Source organism: Aythya marila (genome assembly GCF_965140915.1).
Source record: "Aythya marila genome assembly, chromosome: W".
NCBI lineage: Eukaryota > Metazoa > Chordata > Aves > Anseriformes > Anatidae > Aythya > Aythya marila.
This window is the reverse complement of record NC_139081.1, coordinates 2,227,268-2,253,895: the sequence shown is the minus strand read 5'-3', so window position 1 is coordinate 2,253,895 and position 26,628 is coordinate 2,227,268. Positions and strand designations below refer to the sequence as shown.

The 26,628-nt window shown below is 43.0% G+C and overlaps 1 protein-coding gene across 2 annotated transcripts in view; it reads right to left on the bottom strand.

Annotated features, from left to right (window-relative positions):
• Positions 1–7,618: 7,618 nt before the first annotated feature.
• LOC309889390 (dymeclin-like) overlaps positions 7,619–26,628 on the bottom strand; it is an 85,094-nt gene continuing 66,084 nt past the window's right edge. Inside the window, exon 15 of one of the 2 annotated variants that reach the window (XM_082782195.1) lies at positions 7,619–8,888. In XM_082782195.1, the coding sequence (XP_082638321.1) occupies positions 8,846–8,888 (43 nt within the window). In that variant the 3' untranslated portion in view covers positions 7,619–8,845. Of the gene's footprint in view, positions 8,889–20,970; positions 21,075–26,628 lie in introns of those variants that run through there. The other variant, XM_082782194.1, reaches the window with a different exon arrangement.

Genomic DNA, 26,628 nt, shown 5'->3' with positions numbered 1-26,628 from the left:
CCGTTATCTCAACCTTTCGAGCCCCACGTTGGGCGCCAAAAAGACTGTCGTGGTTTAACCCGGCTGGCAGCTAAATACCACGCAGCCGTTCGCTCACCCTCCCCCCTCCCTCTCTGGGACGGGGGAGAGAAATGGAAAGTGAAGCCCGTGAGTTGAGATAAAGACAGTTTAATAAGACAGGAAAATAATAATAACAAAATAATAATAACAATAATAATAATAATGTTACAATGGTGATAATAGGAAAGTAATAATAATATGTACAAACAAGTGATGCACAATGCAATTGCTCACCACCCGCCGACCGATGCCCAGCCTAACCCCGAGCAGTCCGGCCCCCTCCCCCCGGCTAGCCACCCCTATATATTGTTTAGCATGACGTCAGATGGTATGGAATACCCCTTTGGCTAGTTTGGGTCACCTGTCCTGGGTCTGTCCCCTCCCAGCTCTTACTGCACCCCCAGCCTGCCTGTTGGCAGGACAGAGCAAAAAGCTGAGATGTCCTTGGCTTGGTATAAGCACTGCTCTGCAACAATTAAAACATCGGGGTGTTATCAGCACTCTTCTCATCCTAAGCCAAAACACAGCATTCCACCAGCTACTAGGAAGAAAATTAATTCTGTTCTAACTGAAACCAGGACACATATCCATCGGGTTCCTTCCTGAGGAATGATCCATGCTTTTCTAGTTTGGTTGATAGTGAGTTGGAGAGAGCTGCAAAGCAATCGTTTAGATTTGGGTACGTTGCCTATGCAGGCTCCTGTCCCAGTGACGTGTTGCATGGTTATTCCATTTTTCCTATCTCCCCAAGAGCATTAGGAGGGTGCGTCTTCAGTGCTCAAATTATATGTACTGTTGACTCATACCGCTTCATAAAAAGGGGGTTGTATATCGTAGCACAGCCAGCAATTCTCAGTCAGTTCAGGCCTAGTTCTATTCAGGGTCTTGTAAGTAGCTTGCATTACTTTCCGAAGAGGGTTCTCCTCAGACTCACCTGTAGGGGGTGGTATGGTACTAGTTATAACTGTGGTATGATTCTCAGCCGGGGTTACTGTGTTTATCATACTCGAGGGAGATGGTCTCTTGTTCTTACGTAGTTTTCTATTCTTTGGTCCCGTGAGGACTCTATTAGGGCCCACAGCATGGGTATATCTTACCTCTTCCTTTTTTATCAATATGAGTATTCCCCTATCTGTTCCAGGTTCCCAGAACTTTACACCCCAAGTTCTTCCCATCATCCACCCTGGATCTTGAGGCTGTAATATTGTAACTTCTAAAGATTTACAGGTTCCAGCATTGTTTACACCACCATCATAACTATAAGTAGGCTTGCGGCAACCTCCTGGTATCCAGGTAACTCTGAGATATCTATCCTTGGTATGGGTGTCCCATCCTGTGGCTATGGTCTCACAACCCCAGTATGTACAGTAATAGTGTCCTGGAGAGTTACAGTACCCCTTTCCTGGGTTCGAGCTAGGACACCAGTAGGTTGCTTTTACATTTGTAGCCCCCCAGGAATATTGTCTCTGGGGACTACACCCGTGGTGTAGTGTGTTATCTCCGTATCCTATTATTGTTTCAAATAATTCACAATTAGTTATATTAAAGGAGGGTGAGCCTGCTGTAGTATTGACCTTGAGGGTCCGAGAGTCATCCCGCCTAATTAAACTCCACCGATAGGGTTGGTGGGGGCTTCCTTCTCCCTTAGTTACATCTATGCAGATTATCAGAAATCCTGTTACACATACAGACCATGTTAAACCCAAGAAAAATGGAGGGGTCCTACCTTTACTACGGGTATCCCAGGGCTTTTGTGCACTTGGTCTCTTATCCCTGTTGCTTCCTGCTGCAGGCGGGAGGTGTTGGGGAGGTACTGGGGTAAGTGGGCTTGGAACCATCATTCCAAGAGGCCTCGTGAGCTGGTTCAGGAGGTAGTTTACTAACCTCGATCCCCACCGCATTACGTCTCTGCCTCCGTCATCTACTCTTTTGCTTAGAGCAATGAGGTGTACCATCTTCTCGGCAGCAGCCGTATCCTTCAGGGGAACCTCCTTCATCTTTAACCCACCTTAATGTGTATGCTCCACTTCCCCAGTTCCACACCTTATCCTGGCCGCTGTCCTTCCACAGACCACTGAAATATTTGCTGCTGGGCGTGGCTCACTTATGTGGAAGTGATACAAAAAAAAATATTGTTCCATTTGCCACCCCCACACACTAATGCTGTCACAAATACCTCGGGAGGGATACCCGTAGGAGCAATGAGCCCTCCACTTTTCTTTACAAACGAAAGGATATCAGATTCCTGAAGTGTTATCACTCATTAATCTTTTTCCGGAAAGTGACCTTCAGATTGTCGGGGTTTCCAGCCACCTCCCAATGAGAATCCTGGACAGTTCCCTTTATTCTGCTAGCATGCGTCCATCCTCGTTCTGCCGTACGGACTGCGGTGTCTGTAGTAAGTAAAATGAGAAAGGGTCCTTCCCAACGAGGGGTCAGGAAGGACTCTTTCCAAGTCTTGATCATCACCCTATCCCCTGGCTTAACCTTGTGGATTGTCATGTCCAAAGGTGGCCTCTGTACTACTAATCCTTTCTTTATTAGCTCCTGTCTTCGTTTCTTTAGCTCAATGATGTATTCTTGTAGCACCTTTTCTTCTACCTTTCGATGCTCAACTGGTATTTCCAAATCATAAGGCATCCCGTACAACATTTCAAAAGGGGAGATGCCAGTATCGGTCCGAGGTTGTGTTCTCAGATTTAATAGGGCCATTGGTAGGCACTTTATCCAGCTCATTTTGGTTTCAATCATCAATTTGGTCAAGTGTTTCTTAATCTCTCCATTTACTCTTTCCACTTTTCCCGAACTTTGTGGATGCCAAGGGGTATGATATTCCTATTTGATTCCTAAAGGACCTAGGGCCTCTTTGATGGTTTTAGAAGTAAAATGTGGCCCTCTATCTGAATCAATTACTGCTATGTTACCATATCTCGGCACAATGTTTTCTAACAGAATTTTTACTACCGTCCGTGCAGTGGCTCGCACCACTGGAAGGCTTCTACAAAGTGGGTTAAATGATCCACCAACACTAAAAGGTACTTATACCTCCCAACCTTGGGAAGTTCTGTGAAATTGACCTGTATCTTTTCAAACGGTCTCTTAGCTAGCCCCCGCCCTCCCGACACTTTTTCTCTAAGCTGTCTTTTATTAACCTTCTGGCATATTAAACATTCCCCTACAATTCTCTTAGCAATTTCGTAAATCCCAATACACATATACTTAGTCCCAAAGTGGTCCACAAGCGCCTGTACTCCCCAGTGGGTCTGCCTGTGGAATTCTTTCATTATTCTCCACGCCATGCTTTTAGGAATAACCTCCCTCCCATCGGGGAGTGCCCACCTCCCTTCCTTCTCAACGATTCCCATTTGTTGTAGTTTTTCTGCCTCTCGGGCGGTAAAGCTCTTGCTACCTCCTGCTATTTCTCTGACCTGTTCTGCTTCTTTCATTACCAATAGTGCAGCCCGTTTTGCCTCCTCATCAGCTAAGTTGTTTCCTCTTATCTGGATAGAAGCACCCCTCTGGTGGCCTTTTACATGTACAACAGCAATCTGCTTAGGTCCTCTCAGGGCCTTCAGAGTTTGCCTTATCAGAGCCTCATGTACCAGACCCTTCCCTTGAGAATTTATTAACCCCCGCTCTTCCCAGATCTTCTCAAAGGTATGAACCACTCCATATGCATATCTGGAGTCAGTAAATACAGATCCCATCTTTCCTTTCAGCAGCTGTAAAGCCCTTAATACTGCAAATAACTCACATGCCTGGGCCGACCAGGTCGTATCCAAGGGACCAGATTCTTTTACCTCCAAGGTGTTTCCATCTATTATGGCATAACCTGATTTTCGTTTCCCATTTATTACCCTTGATGATCCATCTACAAATAATTTCTCCCCATTTGGTAATGCCTCTTCCTCCAAGTCTTCCCTTATTTTGGTCTGGGATTCGATTAATCGGACACAGTCGTGTGTCAATTCTTCACTTGGTTCCCCATATAAAAATTGAGCTGGATTCTGTAAACTAGTTGTTTCGAGTTCTAATTTGGGGGAGTGTATTAATATACCTTCATACTTCAATAGTCTGGCATCAGTAATCCACTTAGCTGTTTTCTGTTGTAACACCCCTCTTATGTTATGAGGTGTGTATACCATTAATTCTCCCCCCAGGGTGACTTTTCTGGCTTCCTCAACTAAGAGGGCTGTAGCCACTATAGCCTGTAAGCAGGTGGGCCAACCTCTACTAACTGGGTCTAACAATTTTGAAAAGTAACCTATGGGCTTCTTTCTTTCTGCCCACTTCTGTGTTAAAACTCCAAATGCTGTTCCCTCTTCTGTGTTTACAGAAGGGTCTCCTAGTATCGGGTAGGCTTAGCACCAGGGCATTTACTAAATCTGTTTTTAAATTCTCAAAGCACTGTTCGTCTGTCCAGCTCCATTTTATTAGTCCTTCCCCAATCAATTTCTGATATAGGAATTTTACTTTACTGCTGTAATTTTCTATCCATTGCCTACAATAACCGAGCAATCCCAGCAATTGCCTTACTTGTCTCTTACTCTTAGGTGCCTGTAGTGACAGGATGCCATTCACCCGTTCAGGATCTAATTTCTTAGTCCCCTTACTTAGCCAATGTCCCAGGTATTTCACCTCTTCTTCAGTGAACTGTAACTTGGATTTGGATACTTTTAGTCCCTTTAAGCTTAAGAAGTTCAGTAACCTAATACTTTCTTTCCTCACAGCTTCCTGACTTTCCCCTGCTAACAGCAGGTCGTCTACATATTGCACCAGCGTTACTTCTGGGTTTAGTTCATAGGTGCTTAATACCTGTTCCAGGGCCTGCCCGAACAAGTTCAGCGACTCCATAAATCCCTGTGGAAGCAGGGTCCACCTTAACTGCTGTTTCCGATGGGTCTCAGGATCCTCCCCTTCAAAGGCAAAGTAACCTCTGCATTCTTCCTTTAAGGGACAAGCCCAGAAAGCATCCTTCAAGTCTATAACACTATCATTTCAGTTCTGGGGAAAGTTGGCTCAACAAGGTATACGGATTGGCTACCACTGGGAATCTGGTGACTGTTCTCTTATTTACCTTTCTTAGATCTTGGACTAAACGGTAAGAGCCATCTAACTTCTTAATGGGTAGTATAGGAGTGTTGTGGGGAGACATGCAGGGTTCCAATAACCCTTGCTTCAATAGTCTTGCAATTTCCAGCTGCAACCCCTTTCTACCCTCTTGCGACATCGGATACTGCTTTACTCGAATGGGAATTTCAGGATTTCTAATGGTAATTTCAAAAGGAGTGATGTCCAATTTCCCCACAGACTCAGGAGTGTACCACACCTCTGGATTGATTTTTGCCTCGTCTTCCACAGTGAGGGTACACAGCTTAACTGCGATTTCCTCATTTCTTGCTTCTAAAGTGATTCCCAGTTCTACCATTAGATCCCTTCCTAATAGGTTATATTCTGCTTCGGGCACCAGTAAAAAGGATCCTACTATACATCGAGATAGGGTTTCTATTTTTACTCCCTTTATTATCAGGACCTTAAAAGGCTCTCCTTTTGCTCCTATTACTTGCAATTTCTCTGGGGAAAGCGAACACCCCCGGGGCACAGCCTGGACAGTAGATCTTTCTGCCCCTGAGTCCACAAGGAACTCCATTTCTTGGTGCTGAGGACCTAATTTTAATTTTATCAAGGGCTCCGTTTTCTTATGGGTCCCCAGCAAATAGAGCCCCTGACCCCCCTAATCTTCCTTAAACATCTGCTCATCCTGCATGCGCTTCCTGCAATTCCTCTTCATATGCCCTTTCTTCTGACAATAAAAACACTCAACCTGCCTCATGTCCCTCAAATCACTCTGACTCCTGTGGGGCTTTTCCCTGGGTTTTGAAATACCTGCTCCCCCTGTACGGGTTGGAGCTGCCTTTTGTCCTTCTCGGACTGCCGCCACCAAAATCCTTGCCTGCCTCTTCTGAATCTCCTCTCTCCGCACATACACCTTCTGTGCTTCCCTCAGTAATTCATCTAATCCCTTCTCCTGCCAATCCTCCAATTTTTCCAATATCCTTCTAATATCCACCCATGATTTTGCTACAAACCGAGTTTTTAATAGAGCCTGTCCTACAGGAGTGGCAGGGTATAATCCCGAATAGAGCTGCAGATTCTTCTGCAGTCTCTCTAGCCACTCAGTGGGGGTTTCATCCTTCCTTTGGTGTTCGCTAAATGCTTTATTAATGTTCTGTCCTCTGGGAACAGATTCCTTAATCCCTTGAACAATTATAGTGCGCAGATCTGCCATATGGGTTCTGTGTTCAGCATTCTGGTTGTCCCAGTTCGGCCATTGTAACGGCCATTTTATATCTGTGCTGGGACCATGTTGGTGTTGTTGATCTCAAACTCTCATGCCTGCCCTCGGAATCATTTCCCTCTCTTCCATTGTGAAAAGTATACCTAAAATTGCCTGCAACTCTTCCCAGGTGTATACATTAGGACCCAGGAACTGGTCCAGCCTCTCAGACACTCCCAGAGGATCCTCCAAAAGATTCCCCATTTCCTTCTTAAATTCTCTCACGTCTCCTGAACTCAGGGGAACAGACACAAACCCCATTCCTGGCTGCGGCCTTCCCATAGCTATTTCTCTTAAGGGGTAAAGCCCTTCTTCTGACTGCCCCTTTTTTCTACTTTGACTCCTAGTTACTTTTCGATTTTCCCCAAGGGAACTGAGGGAGTCCAGGTCAGTGTCTAGAGGGTTTGGAAGGTGCGGGGGGGGAGGAAGGAGGAGGGATAGGGTCCGGTGCAGGAGCGGGAGGGACATAGGGAGGAGGGGACAACGGGGGGTCCTCAGGACTCTTAGTCTTCCTTCTGGGATTCTCTTGACCCTTTTCCTTTAGGGTAAATACATAAGTCCGGGTATCTGATCTTATCCATAAACCGGCATATTCGCTTTCTTCTGAACTGAAAGGTTCCTTGGAATTCACATATATATTTAGAGCTTGGCAAACCCAATCCTCAAAGGACCCCAAAACGGGCCAGTACAGGTGATCTCCTCTTATTTGTTTCCCTCCCCACACCTGCATACAGTAATATACCATCTTTTCTCTCATCTTGCCTTGTCTCGAAGGCCAGTCATCCCAACAGGCAATCATCAACCCTAAGGGACTTTCTGTCGGTATAGCGGGCAACCCTACCTTAGGGCCACCCATGGGGTCAGAAGGCTTGCTTTTCTGCTGCCCCATCTTCCAAAGTGCCTCCTTACATTCACACACACACTCCCCTCGTTTGTGGCCCACGCCTTCGCGGGCAATGGGAACCACACTACAGGAGGGTCCGCACTCACTTCGCTCCCCAGGAGTGTCTCATTCAGTCGCACTTCAGGAAACCCACCCCGACCAAATGGCACCGCTTATCAATACTCACTCAATCCTGAGTCTTCGTTCGGATCTTCGTGCACAAAAATTATGGGGTACCGCAGGATTCTTTTGCCTGCTTGCCTGAATTTAGAGTTCAGATGTACAGAATTTGGACGAGGGATCGGTCACCTGAGGGCCATCCAAAGATGGTGCGCCCCCCCGAGCTCGGATCCCAGACCAAAATGACCTGCATCCGAGTCACGGCACCAAATTGTAATAAGTGGTAGGAACCAAACCACTCTCAGAATAATCTTTATCAGAGCCAAATTTATTAAGCAAGCAAAACAGCGCTGGGCGGCCGGGGAGTCTCCGCTCCACCAAGGGCGCACACTTCACCCCCGCCAGAGTCCCCCTTTTATAGCTTGGTTGTTCGGGGTGTACGTGGCATATCCTGGTATGTCCTGCGGTTGAGCGTGCTGTTGCTAGGGGGTCGTCTCGGACCTCCTGGTGGTCGTGAGGATGAAGGCCGTAGTCTTACTCTGCGTTGTGGGTTGCGATCTTGCTGAGCAAGCACTATACATGTTCTTATCAGGATGGGCAGCTGGAAACTCTCCAGCTATACAGGGTTGTCACAGCCCCCACAAGCTTTCCCACCGGTTTGATTAACAAACTTATTATACAATATTTATTACATTTTCAAAAACAGCTTTTCATTGGTCAAACAACTTTGAATATAACAGCAACAGCAAACCCCCAGCAACTTCAATGCCTTAACAGCTGGAGAACAAGAAACCCGAGACTGCCTGGAGTCTCCTGAATCACCCTTCTTTGTTCCCTCTAAACTCTTTTATATTCCTGATGGCCTCCTTGTTAACAGTCTGATGTTACCATCAACCACGGGGCTTGCCGACCCCCATGGCCACACTCCCACATTTCCCCCTTCTTTATTAATATCAACCATCTTCTCGACACGAATTACCACTCCATATATAACATTAGAAAGTTGGTAACACGTGGAAGGTCATGTCAGAACAAATGCAGCATACTGCTTCACCTGAATCGCAATAAATGCATCGCTAGGCCAGCATGGAAGAACTGTGCCTGGGCAGATGCAGTACTGGCACTTCGGCAGACTTTCTATGGGCGTTAGAGAAGTGATCTGTAAGCACTTTAGGAACTACGCCCTGGGAGAAATCCATTTAACATGAACGAATGGAGAAAAATCACTAAGTCCCCAAATGCCCATGCCTATTGAAGAGACCTTGAGGCATTTTGCATTTGAATTACCCAAGCTGTCATGTCAGACAAATGGAAATGTGTGAAAATAGCCATGGAGAACTCAAAATGCCTTGCAGGGCAGCATACTGGGTGGAGGTGCCGATCGGTGCCGCAGAGGAGATGGGCTCAGAGCAGGGGGAAGCACTGGAAGCAGGCACTGCTCTTGTTCACTCTAATGCCTGGCAGATGTAGGCTCCCGGGTAACAGAAGCTGAGCGATGAAGACAACAAATCACTAGGCAGAACGTAGTAACATACTTCGTATCTTTCTCTAACCTTGTAAAACTGAAGCGTGACATGAAATTTCTGCCGAAAAACTCTCTGCTACGCTTACCACTAGGGTCCATCTGACTCGTGGAGATGATGCACGGGCAACAAACTCAGGGCGTGCAACCTCCGCAAAGGTCTTCTCCGCAAGGAAGATGACTCGTACAGTCACCGCTGATGGACTTATTCACCACCGAGTGTTTAAAGGCCCAAGAAATGAAAAGCGCTTTTTGGGAGCAAAAGGCACATCCACGTTGGACTGGTATTGCCACGTACGGACCCTCAGCTCAGTGGTCAGGCTTTTTCTGACTTCTCTAGGGCCTCCTCAAAAAGACAAACCTGTGTCTCTTTGGAAATACCCTGTGTGACTCAGCCGCCTGCTATTGCTGGGCAAATCCCAAAGCACCGCAACTGATTTTAATGCAGTATGGGTAACCAAATGATTTCCATTTTTTTTCATTCCTGTCTCCCTGTTCAACAGCAAGCACTGCAGACCACTCTTTTAATTCTACAGTCCTAAACCTGATCGTAATAGATGAAGCGCTTTAAGGTATCTTTAGTTCACGGCAAAAGCTTCTCGTGAATTTTAAAGAGTATACTTGGATCTGCCACTGCTTACAAGCGAGCAGAGATCTCCAACTGATGTGCTATGAAGACATGATGAATTCTGCCTCCCAGAGGAAGGAAGAAGAAATTTTCCTATTCCTAAAAGCAGAAAAGCCACACACGCTTGGGACGAAAGTATATGAGCAAATTCAGAAGCAGCTTTGAACCCGTAATGGAGGTTTCGCACTAGCAAACAGGATTTCCTGTTAAAAGGGAACCAGAAAGACAATGAGACCAGAAGAAACATGGAAGCAAGGAATCTGAGCTGGTGAGACCGAAGTAAATATTTACAAAAGTAAGCCCGGAGTTTCATTTGCAGCGAGTGTTTGTAAAAGTCAGGAAGGGTCGAACTGATTATAAGGTTCATTCCTAGCACAACGGCCCTGAAATCTGCCATAGGAGTCTCAAGGCATGAATGTATTTTCCTTTCAGCGTTCCCCGTGCTTGTCCTGTTAATATTTTATATGAAAACCGAATGGACAACCGAGTTTACAGTTCTTCCATTTCATCCGCTCGCTCTTAATTCACTTCTGCCGAGAGAAGACATTTGTCTTGAATTAGGACAAAGCTCTGTGGGTGAGAATCAGAGGAAATTGCTGGAGAAAGCAGGCTGAGCAAAACTCCTCCCCCCAAAAAAAACACAGACTCCGAACAATGAAACGACAAGAAGAAAATGAAAGAAACATCGCTGCCATGCAAGCTAAGGACAAATCTTTATCCTTTGAGCAACTTTTACTTGATGCTGGTTTGTTTAAATGCACCGTGTGCACACATATGCACTGGGGTCACTGCTGCATTTCCAAAGGAAATTGCTGTGTACTCATGGAAATGAACCTGGATCCACATTAGGAATTAAAAGACTCCCAAAGATCAGCATACGTGCATTGCTAGCAGTCCTCTTCACACTAAGACACAAAGTCCCAAACCAGACCATCCACCTCACCGTTAAGGAGTGCTCCATCTTCAATGCACGGATCGTCTCTTGCGGAGCAACGCCTTTTTTCTAGGCTTCTAAAACCCTACACGGGAAGAAAATTTGACAGATTCTGCACCTGCATCTGCAGATAACTTCTGAATTGTTCGTGATGAAGCATGGCTTATAAATTCAAAGCCAGGCGGATTTTGCTTTTTATGGAGCGAACCACTTTTTGTTATTTGCGAACCACTGAGATAGGCTCGTGAGCACCACAGGAATTTAAGATCAGTAATTAAGGATACGAACATTTGTTGTCTTGGTTGATGGCATGCGTTCAGCGTGCCCTGAGGCCACAAAAAAAGGAAGAAGCGATAAAAAAATATATATATATATTTTGTTTTTTTTATGTAAGAAATGTGTAAACACAGTATCTTGATTTGACAACGCGTTACAACCCACTTTAGCAGAGTATCTCCACCTACAGAGCAACAGCGATTTTGGCTCAAAAGTCGAGTTTGAACCACATCTGAAACATATTTCATACACCTGCAGTTGTGCACAAAAATAAAGAAGAGGTGGTTTGAGCTGCTACTAACAAGCTGAATTCAGAGAGACGGTTTGTACCCCTACGATTTCACCAGGCAGCTGTTCAGAAGGATGCTCCTTCTTGGTACAAAACCTACAAATTTTCAAAATTTGTATTTAACTATTCCCACCCTTTGCCTCCCAAGAGGAAGGAGATTGGTTTCGATCCAAAATCATTCTCTCCAGCCACACGAAAAAAATAAATCTTCATTTGAGTGACTGAGGTTTGCAAAGTAGGTTTCCCAAGGAAACCAGCAAATACAGAATTTCTGGGCAATTTAAAAATTTTAGTTATGCATTCCTTTCTGCGTAAGTCAAGTTGGACATGAAAGATGTTGGAAGGAACAGAGAATACAACTTGACATGAAAAATGCATGGTAATTTATCATGAAATCCCACTACTTGACTTTGTATAACATGAGTGTGTACATACTTGTAACAGCTACACACCATTTCTTCCAAGAGAGACCTTCCAAGAGAGACCTTCCAAGAGAGACCTTCCAAGAGAGACCTTCCAAGAGAGACCTTCCAAGAGAGACCTTCCAAGAGAGACCTTCCAAGAGATGTTTGGTGGAAATCCCACTTTTGTGCAAATAGCACGGACACGCAGATAGACACGCTTCAAAAGAGAAATGCGTAGGAAGTTTTCAGAAGCACATAAAGGTGCTACTACTTGAAAAAATAGGGAAAATGCGGGATAACATCAAATAAAGTAGTATATTAAATAGTTCTCGATACTGAGACCAAGATTAAGTACAATCCCTATTACTAAACATTTCCTGTAAAAGGATAACAACGTACTTCAGAAAGAAGTATCACAAGTAAAAATGGTCTATATCCTTCACTGTAGTGCCAACATCAATCCCCTTCGTTGACTTTGTGTGAATTTATGATATAAACGTGCAAAATCTTAATTCCTGTTATTCAACCTTTTCCTTTCGAAGACTTTTTAGCAGCTGCAGCCCCTCAGCAGCACACACGCCCGTTCCTCTGTTGGAAAATAACTGCGGCGCCTTTCGTTTGCTTCATTTTCCGTGTGTTTTTTTGACCTTCCTAGCGTTGCCAGTTGAAAGCTGGGGTGAATTTGGGGAGCTGAGCGATTTCCCTGCCTTGTTCTATGGCTCTTGAAAAACATAAAAGAGAAAAACAACCTGTGCAATGGTAGAGCAAGGACCTGTAGTGGTTACAAACGCAACCCCTACGCACTCCCCTGAGCGCAGCATATACGTATCAAGAACATAATGCAGCCTGTAGCATTTACACAACATTTTGGGAGATATATTGCAGCCGGTTTGAAATTCTGCATACCCCTTGTCGTAGCAGGAAGATGGCAGGAACGGAACAGATCCATCCGGAACCCTTTAAAGAAGGAAAATGTTTGGAGTCCTGAATTTGCACAGCTTTTGCCTCCATCGCTGATACTCCTCTCGCAGAAACGACAAACCCATGCCATCAAAATCCCTGCAGCACGTAGCAGGATAAGGTTTGTCAGCTCTACTGAAGGAGCTCAGCCTTCGACTTTCCCTCCACCTTTTCGAAAAGTCGTTGTTTTTAGCAAAAAGTACACCTTACCCGCACTTCATGACCCAACCTTGACAGAGCTAAAAATTAATCACATTTCGCTGTAATCTGCCTGTTCTTTCATTTTTGTTCTCGAGTTTAAAAGGTGCTGCAGACATTACCAACAAGACTTAGAAATATGATTTAGTAAGATTTTAAATAGGATTTTAAATAATTTTGAGTAAGATTTAGAAATATGGGCATGAAGAACCCTTATGTAAGAGAAAGCTGATTTTATTTTAGGTACTGCTTCAAAGTTCTTGTTCCCTACTTTTTCAATAGAAAAAGGTTATTTCCCACATACCCCGACATCCTAAAGAACCTTGTTCGTTACTGCGTTTCACATCCTAAAGAGAACTTATTTTATTGCCCTTTGACAAGCACATGCAACCCCCACGATCGGTGGGAAAATTGATACGGATTTGATTTAATGATTCATTTCAGCAGACTTGCAGTTGTGCAATATTTTTCCATCTTGAGAACCAACGTGGTGTGTTTTTTTTTTTTTATTTTTTATTTTTTATTTAAGTCCCAGTCCCTCAAGTCGCTCGGTAATTAAATTTACATTGTCTCCAATCTATTTGGAAATTAACCTCATTCCCGCAGAGAAAAGAGGTTGGGCTTTCGCGCTTTACCTCCCACTCAGATTCATGCATCTTATCCCCTTGGGTATTTCCCTCTGCCTCTGTCAGCCGAAAAATCCTCCCCAACTCCTGAAACACGTCCTCCCTAAAATGTGCTTTTTCAAAGACAAAGGAAACACGATCAAGAAGAGAATTAGCATCACCAACTGTTTTCTATACTGTACAAAAAGCAAGTTCAGCCCTCCCAGGATGTTAATGCCCAATCCACCTTAGGAAGCAAATGACAGAGCAGGAGCATGGGACCCAAATACAAACTCTAGGACAATGGGATATAAAGTCCACGTAGACACTTCCACAAAGCCACAATTACACTACAAAACATCCTGGAAAGTATAGGAAATATATTTCAGGGTGAAATCCTACAGCGGCAAGAGGATGGCTTGGTGATTAATTGGGAGAATACAACATTAAAAAGTCTGATTTTTTTGGGTAAAATGACCAATTTTTCATTTCTGCTAGGCAAACACCAGTTTGAAAGCCTTCCAAGGACGTGCATCTTCGTGCACTACGGAGAAAAATAACACATCTACGTTGAATTCTCTTAAAAACTGCTCTGCAAAACCAAGGAGCAATCACGACTGCAGTGGCTGAAATGGCACCAACTGATGGCCAAAAATCCTATCACCATTCCTGACGCTAAGGCTGCCCTGATGGGTCTCTTTCCCTTAATGCACCTTCCTTTATCCTCCCCACAAAATTGGATTTTCTTCTTCCATAAAAAAAGGTTTTGTTAACTAATAAGGAATACAGATGCAACGCGATACCGTGCATTACGCACCCAGAAGTATTCAGAGTAACGGAGCACACGAGGCAGGAACATTAAATGGAAACTTAAAATAATCTCCTTGCATTAATGTAGACGTATTGAACTCGTTTTCAGCTAGGCTGATGCCCCAGAAAACTTTTCCAGCATTTAGAAGACAAGCCAAACACTAATCACTGTCCTGGAGGTTACAGTGGGGCTGCAGGATTAGTCATCTTTGGAAACCAGTTGTGGTTGTTCTTATTTTCCTCTCCCACTGTTTTTCTTTTTTTCTTTTTTTTTCTTTTTTTTTTTCTGATCTGCGGCTGAGGCAGTGGGAGCACTCTCATCAACGTTTTCTCACAACTTCCAGCGGGCAAACACGGCGGAAGAAAAACACTTCGGCACAGCTCGCAGCGCTCAGCCCCTCCATCCTGCCGTGCCGCGGGGATCCAAAACCTCCTCACACAACTTAAAAATCAAGCCTTCGGAGGATTAGAAGTGAAGAACTGACTTTTTTTTTTTTCCACCTCCCCGTTTCTCAGTCAAACATGCTGTGGTTAGGAGTGGCGTTACCAAAAGGCAAGAGGAAATGATGGTTCTTACTGTTGGATGCTCTCATTAAAAGCTGGAAACAAAATGAATGCAAGGAACAGTTCTTATAATATTACTAATTCTGCCAAACTGGCATGTTCTGGGTAATTTAAATCGGTCTGAACCGATCTGGATGCCAGTTTCCAAACCTTCAGCATCGTTTGAATCCTTCGACCACCTTCATCTTCATCTCCAAGAGATAGCTACGATTTCTTGACATTTATTTGCTCCATCGTTCGTCTGGGGTGCTCATGAATCATTTGCTACTCAGGTTTACAAAGTTCCTCGAAATATTTAAGTCTGTAAAGCTCTTCACAGTGCAGGTAGACACCCAAAAATGTCTCTAGGCATCCATGTGCGTGGATTAAACATTTGGGTCTCAATTTCACTGGAGGAAGTAAGTAATCCACGCTACTCAGAGGAAAAAAAATTAATAAATTTTGATGCTTAACTTGAGGCATTCCGGTTGGAACATCTTAATCACAATTATCAGGGTATACGCGAGCTGCAGCCAGCACTTTCCACTAGTTTCATCCGAACAGAATGAGTCCTGGAATCACAGCCACAGCCTGTTGATTTGCAACAAGAGCTCATGATGAAGGGGACTACTTCTGCATTAGCCAAAACGTAGCTTTGGTGAGAATCCGCGCTTGAATTTGACGAATCAGAAGATGTTTTGAATCAGCAACACGTGTTTGTTATTTTCCAAGTGAATAATCCTCTATATTTAGGCAATCATTACACAATTTACCAAGCTGCCTTCACCCGCCGAAGTTCAAGCAACGCTGGCTGGGAAAGCAACACAGATGAAAATGCATCACCTGGCTGGACAAAACAAAGAGCAGGCTGCCAGCGACAAGGTCTTAGCGAAGCTGCTGGAGAGGCGATGTTCTGCACCCTAGGAAGATCAAGCAGATACTACAGAGGAGTAAAACTCAGGGCAAGTTTTTGGGGCTGAGCAGCAGATTGCCTTACACGAGCATAAATTCTGATTTCTGCTATAAGCCGTTCAACGTCATTCAGGCTGACGTTCATTTTTGGTAGTGTTTCACATTCATTTTTATTAATGTTCTCCTGAATTCTTTCGGCAAGCTATAGGACATCTCTCATTTTAGTCCCCAGACAATAGCTTGTTTACATATTTTATCAAGATGCCCTCCCCAATCCTGATTAATTGCCAGACATTACGTATGAACGCAACTCCCCCCCCAAGTCTCTGAACATATTGCTCCAATGGCAACGTGTGAAAGTAATTTTGGTCCAATTTCATCTCATGGGAATGCGGGCGCATAAGCCTTCAATTAACAATAATTTTGTCTGATCAGGATGCGTTTGAGTTTCACATGCTAATGTGGCAGAATGCATCTAGACCATGCCCGTGATAATTTTTTTTTTTTTTTTTACCAGGGTGGAAGAAATAAAGAAAATACTACATAGAAAGAGCATGGCTCTGGCATTTTTTTCCCTTTTAAAAAATTAATTCTTATGATTATTTCTGTTTTTTACGCAGGAGGATGCAGTGCTTTGGTAGCCTGTGCTGTTTTGCACTATTTGGGTCCGTTCACCTGGGGGGCAGTACCTGGGACGACAGCGTTCGGATCAACAGGAAAACTCTAAATCAGCACGAAGCCTTTTAACAAAAACCGTAAGACAAACAAAATAACAAAATCCCGCGTGGCAAGCTGCCTGTAACTCCGATTTTTAATGCCAAAAGAAGCCACTTTGATCTGCTAGTCTGACACAAACCGTAGGAATTCCCTCTGCATTTTCCTTCTCCGAGTCCAATAGCTGCGGCTGGACTTGGCCGTATCTTTTCGGAAAACATCCAATCTCATTTAAAAAGTCCAATCTTGGGAAATCCAGAACCCCTGTTAAACTATTCCAATGAATCATCCGCCATGTAGAAAATGTGAACGAGTCTGAATTGGTTGGGCTTCAATTTCCAGCTACTGGAGTGCACTATACTTGTGCATGCTGAACAGAAGGGCCCCTTACTAGAGACTTTCTTTACCTTTTCATCTCCTTTTGGTATCAGCAATCCTTTCCTTTCCTTGATCACTAATTCCCTAAAAACTCTGCTCAATATCTTGTTCTAAATTGGAGTTAATAAACCAGTGCAGAAGTTTCCAGTAGACATGCAGCCACTTGATGAAAAGCCACTCGAACTGTATTTTGAGATTGTGTTTCTCACCCACCACGTACCCGCAGCATCGATTTTATATCTCACTGGTTTCTTGATCAATAGGCTGTGCAGCACGCAGACAAATAATTTGCAAGGAATTTATAAACAATTTCCTTCTGCCAAGTCACTCGATGTTGAGTGTGAAGTGATCTTTCCGTAATTAAAAAAAAAAAAAAAAAAAAAAAACTCTTCAAGAAAATCACCAGCAGCTGACTAAAAAAATCACAATCAAAAAGCAGTAAAACGTTAAATTGTAGTAACTCAAAGAAATATTAGCTTAACTGTCTTTTTTTTTTTTTTGCTTTGATGATTTTACTCAAAGTAAAACTCGTCATGATGATTATTTTTTTTTTAAAGAAATGTTGATTTAGAGGTATCTGTAGAGAAAGATTTTGTCAATTGACATGAAAACGTGTAATCTCCAGCTTCGACGTTAGAAGCTGGATGAATAACAGCACGTCTCCAAAAAAAATCAATCCCAACCAACCCATAATTATACACGATGATAATGCAATGGGATTGAAATTCCTGAATGGGTACCAATGATGTTCTCATCAGCCTTCTGGCTTGGTGGATGCAGAGCGTGCAGAGAGCAGTTGAAACCTACGATGTAAACGAGGCTATGCAGAAAAAGTGAGAAAAAAACAAGCCATTTGCCAAAACTTATTAAGATTTCAAAGGTTTTTAGATAAGGTCCAATGACTCCATCACAAATTACTTTGCTTCTCTCGCAGATTTTTTTTTCCTGAGTTATTTACTAATAAAGATTTTCAGTAATTCCCGTGACTGGGGGAGCCACGGGTCTCATCTTCCAAAGCAACTCTGCCTCGGGTTCAGCAGGATGTTAAGCACTTAAGAGCCTAATTTTCCTGCAAAAGTGACATTTTGTCACCTTTGGAAACCCTTTCCATCTCACTCAATTTCATCTGCCCCCAGCAATTTATTACAGCCTTTTGGTTTTCACCCACAACCGTGGACCAAAGCCTGCTCCACGCTGCTGGGGGGGACTTTATACCAAAGGTGTCACGCCAACTGGACCCTTTTCCATTAAAAGATCCTGAAGTCAAAGAAATATTGCTCCTCTCGTTGACTTGTCAGCCCTTTTACAGCAGCAGAAGGCAGAGCTCAGTTGCGTTTATACTCATCTCTTTCTCCCAATCTTCCCTGCAGAGACTAAAGCCAACGAAAACATGTCAGACTCCCGAATGTTTTCATTCATTTTCGCTCTTTTCAAGGACAATATTCGGACACCTTTCCTGTTTGTACTCGAGGTCGGGCCAGTAACCTGCATCATGACGCGGGACGGTCTATACGTCCCTGGAATCCAGCCCCCCCAGCTCCCATTTGGGGTTAAAAAAAAAAAAAAAAAAGTTTGAAACCGGATAACGAACACAAATTGGCTTTAAGCAGTGCTTCGCCATCGCACTGCAGCTACAGAAACATTCCTGGTAATCAGCAGTGTTTTTCAAAGCTAACCTCCAAGGCCCTGATCCCGCAAAGACTGCACATTCTTAAATTAAAGTAATTGCATAATTCCATTGACTCTGATGGCATGGGAGGAACATGGTTGCAAAGCTTATCCGCTACAGGCTTCAGACAACGTGCCAAAACACTTCCGAAAGGATGGGGGGGGGGGATTAAAATCTTATTAGATATGTTTTGCTGTTCCCACAAACCTAGCATTAAGTAATAAAAGATATGCAAAACGGATAAACCGTGCAAATTTGACATCGCGTTTCTTTTTGCCTTTCTTCCCCGGGAAAAAAAAAAAAAAAAAAAAAAAAAAACTTAATTCACATGAACCCATGTAATTTTTCCTTTTGCTCTGCAGCTTCATGAACATGTTTCCTCAATTTACGAAGCTCAGCAAAACCGTATTTCCTGCTTTCACACCATGTCGAGCTAGCTCTGAAAATAAAAGCATCCTTCGTTTGTTCGGCATCCCAAAACAAATCATTGCTCGTTAGCTGCTAGTACACGCGCTAAGCCCGTCTCATTTTCAAGAAGTGATTTCCTGGGATTGACTGCAGCTTGAACACAGGTTTAAAACAAAATAAGGAACACCCACGAGCATTAAAACATCACACAACGAGCATGCAATTCAACAGGTATGAGGGAGCGAACACATTCCACATCACCAGTGACAGATGACAATCCCACTTTCGGTATTTACGTTATGTTAATGCACCGTAAAATAGGCATCGTCTCTCCTCTGCTTCAAAATTTAGAAGAAAGCCACCAGATGTGTCTGCAGGTTTGACAGGGGACCCGTGTGTTGCACAAATCCGTAGTAGCTTGAACAACACTCATCAAGGCAAAAGTCTTACGCTTTTTTACCAGCAGTCCCGCAGAAAGGCGTGCAACGGGAAGGTTGCAATTTGTAAATCATCGTCATTAATTACTGTCCTGCCTTCAGAGGAGAGATGGAATGCGTAAATTACAAGTAGGTCGTTCACAGGGTGAAAAAGCACTGCGGTTAATACAGGATGCATGCACAGATTCACATAAAACACCTTTTTTTTTTTTTTTTTTTTTTTTGTTTCCCAGCTCTAATTATGCCACTATATTTGACACCAATTCCAGCCTGATGCAGATAATCTTTCTGGGTACAAACTCTGGAAGTTGTTTGAATTTTCTAATCATACATAATCAGAACAATAAAAAAAACCCAAACCACAATTATCTACTAAAAACTGCTGTATGTATGTTTTCCTTTTTTTGTTTTCTGCTCTAAAAACTTCACGAGCTTGCTATATGGAAATAAGAGTCTGTGGTTATCGATGCTGTATTTCATAAATCAAGCCACCAGGCAAACCAAAGACATTTCAGAAGACGTGAATATTAACAGAGGAGCAGAAAGTGTCAGCCGTCTGCAGGTGAAGGACTACACGTGAAATCCACCTGATTTAGCCGTAATTGGGGCTTTCATCTCCAGTCTTTTAAAGGATGGTGTAGCACGTAGCCTCCTAAGGAGGCATTTGCCAACAGAATTTTGTAGACTTTCCATTGCACAGAGCACCGAAGTTTCATTTAAACAAGCTGAGATAATTAAGACATCTCTTTCTTTCACGTTTTCAGGATATTCCTACATGTAAAAACATCCCGTCTTTAACAAGATTTTGGTGTGCACTGCCCTCACGATTATTATTCATTTTAAAATAAAGCCTGTGAGATCTTATGTGTTTTTTTTTTTTTTTTCCTACTTAAATACTGTATCCCTGTTCCGAATTAATCCGGAGAAAGCCCCTCGGGACAGCTAGATTTTCATCTCCTGTTGAGATCCTTCAGTGTAACTCTCCATCATTAAGTACTACTATAAAATGTCTTTTGTACCAGCAGAGCTATTTCAGCTCGCATGTTGTATTTTCCTTGCTTGACAATCAAGCTGGTTTTACTTAGCTTTACTGTGTGGTCTGCTGCTATTGTATGCTGGCTTAGCTGGGAAGCTGCGTTTCCAGGCTGGATGCTTTCCATCTTCTCGTCAACTTTGTCATGCAATTTTTTAACTTGTTTTCCTAAAGCTTCTGGCATTTCGGTTAAAATATTTCATTGTCCATAGCATCAGAAGTGAAACATTAAAACTTAATTTTTTTTTTACTTGGAATAAACATCTTAGAGGAAATATCCTATCCCAAGTAGAATTGATTTTTAAATTCCCCTTCTTTTACAGTTTCTATGGAGCATCTACAGTTCTGCATCATGAACACGATGTTATATTGTTAGCTTGGGCTGACACTCCTCTCCTTTGGCTTAATCAAAACTGATAAGGCATATAAAAAAAAAAAAGATAAATTAAGAGGGATCTGCAAGTGCCGTGACAATTTACTGAATTTGAGGGAAACGTTCATCCTCATTCTCGAAAAACAAATTATATATATTATTACTGAAGTAATTGGGCATCAGGGAAGTGTTAGACACTTCCATGTCAGCCTAATTCCAAGCAAACTACACAACTGCGTGAAAGCTGTGTGAATCACAGCTCACAGCCCTGATGTCACAGTCGAGGATTAAGATATTTGCACTCTAACATAAAAAGGATTTAAAACTCCTGAGGGCCACGCGTTAATTCCAGAAGTGGGGTTCGATTTTTGATGACAGATAAAGTATTCTGAACCAAAAAAAAACACAAAAAGATAATTAAACTTCCACTTCTACCACCCTTTTTAGGATACATACCAACGATGCCATAGACACAAACCATCCCCAGTGCCATTTCACGTTATCCAGCATGAAGTCCGAACATGCACAGATCAGTCACAGAGCATGCAGCATGCAGTAAACGGAGAGCAGAGGTTAACAACCTGGAAGCATAGGATCTGAGAATGTGAGAACAAGTTAAAGACAAGAGTTCCTCTCCATTGTCACTGAGGGTCGAGAAGCAATGCTGCAGCGTAGAGCAGTGAGAGTGGGGGAAATACAGTTTGTCCAAGACATATACATATCTCCGCAAGTGGCGGCAGGTATAACTGAAAGACAAGGGTAAAGGGAGAAAAAACAGAAAGAGAGGAATTTTCCTTTAAGAAAACTAATTCACGTTTTCACGTCCAACGAGGTTTGCGTGCCAAGAGTCAATGGAAGATGCCTATGTGAGCAACGCAGCAGTTTGGCATAAAACAACAGTTTCACGAGACAGAAGGACCTGCTAGCCCGTGGCTGCTTCTGTCAGTACTGCAAAGGGATTTGCCAAGTCTCACGCGTTAGAGATGCAAGTAATTGGGCCCTTTTGCCTCTCTCAGTTTGCCCTGAAAATAGAAACGTGTGAATTTGAACCTAGTTTACAACGTAGAAAGTTTACAATAAGAAACCAACAGAGTATTCCCCAAATGTACGCGATAGCTCAGGTCACAGGGGAACTCTGGGGCAAGGGACTGTGTGTGGCACATCCTCCAGAAAGTGCCTTCAACATTAGGAGACAGATGAGACAGATCTCCGTAAGCATCAGGATGCTCCTACCAGAGGTTTGCTGGCCCCACTGCCATCCAGGTGTGGGTATCTCTCCCGTTTGGACATTCCCTTGGAGTGCTGAACTGGCAAAGCTACACGTGCAGAGACTGAAGACCGAGTTATTTTTGAAGTCGAGTCTCTTTCATTGACTTCAGAATAAAGAAACAGACACCTGAACTCCAGTCCGCAGCATCCTTACCCAATGAACAGCCATCACTTCCTAGTTTTATAGGTTAAAACTCCTAATTTTCTACCCCGATCGTCTGTGTTTCATGGGTTACAATCCTCTGTCTCTAATCCCTCAGCTACGTGGAGCTAAAACACACTCAGGAGACTAAATCACTTGTGTACCTGAGAACAGCATAGAAAAGAGTGTCAAACAGTTGATCCTGGGGCACAGTCGGTGTGCCTTTAAGCCTAAAATTTTATCAGGACCACGCTCTCTGACTGCTTCAGTTTAAATAGCATTTACTACTGGGTTAAAATAAACCACCTACCTTTGCTGAGAAAGTTGAGAAACCCTTTTTGGCAGTTTGTTTGTAGAAATGCTAACTTTCAGCAGAGGAAGCAGCCGCTAAGAGGTAGTTCTTAAGCCACCATAACTTTTTTGACTACAATTTTAAATGTCAAGGAATCGAGGACACGCTCTAGTATCACTTATCTTTGCTTCCCATCAATGCTGTCAGAGGGATACACATTTCACCTTACATAACAATAAGCTTTCACTCTCCTGTTTTTGAGGCACTGAAAGTAAAAAAAACAAAAACAAAAAACCACAACTCTTTGAATGTCTTCTCACTACGTAAATATTATTATAGCTATATCCTCTACATGTTTAATCTTATTAAGTAAAAAAATAAATTCTTCTATGTTCCATAAATCTTAAATTAAGAATATTCTTTGTATTAAATAGCCACTGTGAAATGAGAACCAAAAGGATCCCACCAGATTTTCAGATGGAAACCAATGCAGAAGAGCAACAATACTTGGGAGACTGCAGTTAGAGGAATCTGGTAAAAATCCATCTCTTCCATCAGATCATCCACGATTCCCAAATGCAAAGTGGCTGGAAATGAGCATGACAAAGATGGAAAGCCAATGACATCTTGAAGATAAAGACATCTTTAAGATAAATTCAGATGCTCAAACCTGACAGGGATCAAGTCAAAGCACCCGACTCCCTCCTCAGCTACGCCACTGGAATCCTTTGATTTGCACTTTGATGTCAAGGATGGCTGAGAAAAGTCAGAAAGTGGCATTTAGAGATCTCCAAGGGTTTCTTTTATTCCCAAGGGCGTTTACTTGGGGGTTTCTTGTTTGTCTTTCACTTTCTCCAGCACAGCACAAAAGCTTCCACCAGGCACAGTGGGTGGGGAATTGAAAGAAAGAACAAAACTAAATGAAACACCAGAAACGACACAGAAAAGCCTCGTTTGCTTACCATGAAAAACGCATGTTTTTGAATAAAAATGTACCTAAAATACCTTGATACTCCAAAAGAAAACAGAGAACCTGACATCAGTGAACAGACCGGTAAACTACTACACTTGAGAACATTTTTCTATTCAAGTTTCTGGCATTTGTGAAAATGATTCCTTCCCTGATCCTGGCGTTGCCTCATCTTGCGCAGAGGCAAGGTATAAAATGAGAAGGCAGAGGGGAAACTTCAGTATTGCTGGGCAAAAGATTGTTCTCATAGATCTTCAGACTAGTGAAAGATTACACTCGGCTGCTCTGAGGGTACTCTCACCTGCTCATCTCAGCCTCCCAGTAATTTTGGAGCTCTGGTCCTCCGCTTTCTGAGAGCTTTTTCGATTTGTCTGGATCAGCAGTAGTTACAAAAAAGGATGCTCCCATGATCTCTAACACAAGAGAAAGTTCTTATACACACTATCTTCCACCCAAGCCCATGGAAAAAAAAAAAAAAAAAAAAAGCATAATTCATAAATATACAACAAAAATAAACCCAATATATCTGCATTTTATTTTTCTTTTAGTGCAGCTCTAATGAAGGCAAATAGAAGTGTCCTTTCTATAGTGTCTGGAAATTGGTAAAGGCTTTCTGGTGACTTTTACTTAAGCAAAGGCAAAGAAACACTTTAAAATCAGTGGGAATTAGATGTCTACAGCCCTGGGGAGCTGTGCTGCTGCTGGTGTGACAGCAGAGCCCCATCCCATGTGAATGGGTGCAGAGGCTTTCTGTAGAGCTGTAGGGAATCTCTCTCCCCTGACTGCCTGAGGTCCTCAGAGGACATTGTTTGAAACACAGTGATAAAGAAAATGAACAAAGAAATGACACTTTGCTGAAGATCTTCCAAACCTGCTCTTTTTCATGTCTCTCCGAAGAAAATCCCATGTCCTAAATTGTCCCATTCTTGGGCCAAAGAGTCAGTCTAAGCTCCCACATGCAGAGGATGGAAGGAAGCCTGACCTGTCCAGCAGCTCTACGCAGTTTCTAGCACTCTTAAATAAAATCTGTCAATGGGAAACACTTAAATCATTAGGGAACAACGAAGCAGAAACAAGACATGTGGCCTACATGACTGCCAGCTGACACGGTACAACCAGAAAAGCAAACTGTGCAGTTGCTACTTATTGCAAATATTTCGGTTTAGGTGATCACATCACTTCAAATTTTTAACTTCAACGCCTCGTAAATTCAAGAGGTGTACGGAAGACTACAGCCACCAGCTAAAAATGTAGCAAAAATTACCAGTTAAAAAATATCAAGTGCTAAAATTCATGATATGCCTTCTTTGAAACCGTAAGGACAGACTTGAACAAGAAAACAGCACTAAGCAAAACATGCAAAGCCACTTCCATCCTTATTTATTTAAACCAGAAAGTAAATATTTTCTCTACTGAAGGCAACCGAAGTTTTAAAATAAATATATAAAAGGCAAAAACATAAACAGCACCAGGCCAACGTCTTTTTAGCAACACAGAAACGAAGCAAATTGGGCAGGGTGTGTAGAAGAGCGGTCTAAACACTAAGCTCTCTGTAAATATAATATAGACTGAAACTGCATATACAGGATTCAAAAGAAGAAATCCCGATTTTGATGTTTAAATAATAGTAATTCACAATCTTCATCTCAGTGCACGCCAGATTTTACGAAGGTTATAAATCTTCAGCTTTATTGAGAAAAAGTAAGGGCTTGAAAACATACACGCCACATGTATTAGCTCAGAGAAACGAGATTAATCTGCAGCAATAATAATTAAAAAAAAAAAAAAAAGCCAATTTTGCTAAGCCTGATTAAATATTTAGGTCATATTGTTTCTGCAGTAGAATCTGAAAAATTCATCTTTTGCTAGGTTGGAAGAATCCTAATCGCTATCCTTTCAAAAGGGAGTTGTGCTACAACACGACTCGATGGGAAAGCCGGAATGAAATCATTTTTTTTTTAATAAAAAAACAACCAAAGTAGAAGCTAATTAAACTCCAGCACATGTTAGTCAGCATCCTGAACTATCTGTATACGTGCCGGGAGAAGGTCGTGACGTGCTATGAAGTTTTTACTACTGTTCATGTCAAATAACCTGTGTTTGAGGAAGCCTATTAGTCATTACTTTCGTGTTCCCAAAGACAAATGCAACAAAAACGCACGCCACACTCACTCAAATACTACAGAGAGGATGACATTGACTCACTAGATCAACGATTTTGTGGGAATGGCTTAATTCATTCTCTGCCTAAAACGTTATCCATGCTGTTTCATACACTAGGAACAGTAGAAATGCAACCATCAAAAGCATAGCTGCCTTCTTGCCCACAGAAAAAGTCCGATCTAAAATCTGAATTTTGGGCAAAGGGGCAGTTCTGTTTAGCCAGCTGCTATTTAGGATGCTACGAAATATGGTACTGATGAACCACACGACCTAAACGTTACGTGTATTGTGTTCAGTTGGATCTTGAAAGCCTCCAGGGATGGAGACCCTACAATCTCTCCGGGCTCCTGTGACAGTGCTCGACCGAAAGCTTTTCCGTGTGGTTTTTCGTAGGCATTTTTTCAAGACCATGAGAAATTGTCATCTTCCATCAGGCTGGAAGCTTCGGCTTCAGGTTGTGACCGTTCTCTCTCCCCTTTCCTCTACAATAAACCTTGGTCCCCTTTCTCAGTAACTTTCTCCTAGGTATGGGACAGCTCCTCTCAAACAGCCAGACACCTACGATAATTCACAGGCTCTACAGGGGATGTGACAGGAGATGCCTCCTACATGAGCATCGGAGCAGGCATCTGCATCCCCGCACCAGCTACAACCCTGCAGGCTGCACAGACCTCGAATCCCTGTCCGGAGAGATGCTGGGGCAGAGCAAAAAGGGGAAGAGGAGGCTCTCGGGCAGTCAGATGATGAGTAGAGTGGGCATTGCAGCACCGCTGGTCTGAGCCTTCATCCTGTTTGGCAACAGGATCCTTCCAAATCTGAGCCCCGCGTAACTCGCGGCATCTGGAGAAACCTATTTGTGGACCCAAGAGCACAATTAACGAGTTACAGGAACATGTCTCTACACAGCTTCGCAGCAAATTGATTTATTCGTTGCAGATCCAAGTGTATTTACTTTACCTAAAAGCCTGTTCTTTCCTCAACTTGCTGAAGGCCATTACCATTAAAAAGGTTGAGTCATCCACCAGTTACAAAGACCTGATGCACATTAAAGTTGTTAAATCCCGATTCTTTCTTCTGTACCTGTAGTTTCACCCTCCACTTAAAAGTGTCCGATGCTTTCAAGTGCAATATTCTACTTCTTAGCCATGCAAAATAAGGCGAAAGTCTACGGTGGTGAGAAACAAACCTTGGCTTACAGACTCAAAAACGTCCACCTGTTTTCTGTCCTTCCCGAATCTCTAAAATGCTCATGTAACTGGGGGGTCCAAAAGCAAGATTTCTTTATATATCCATATATAT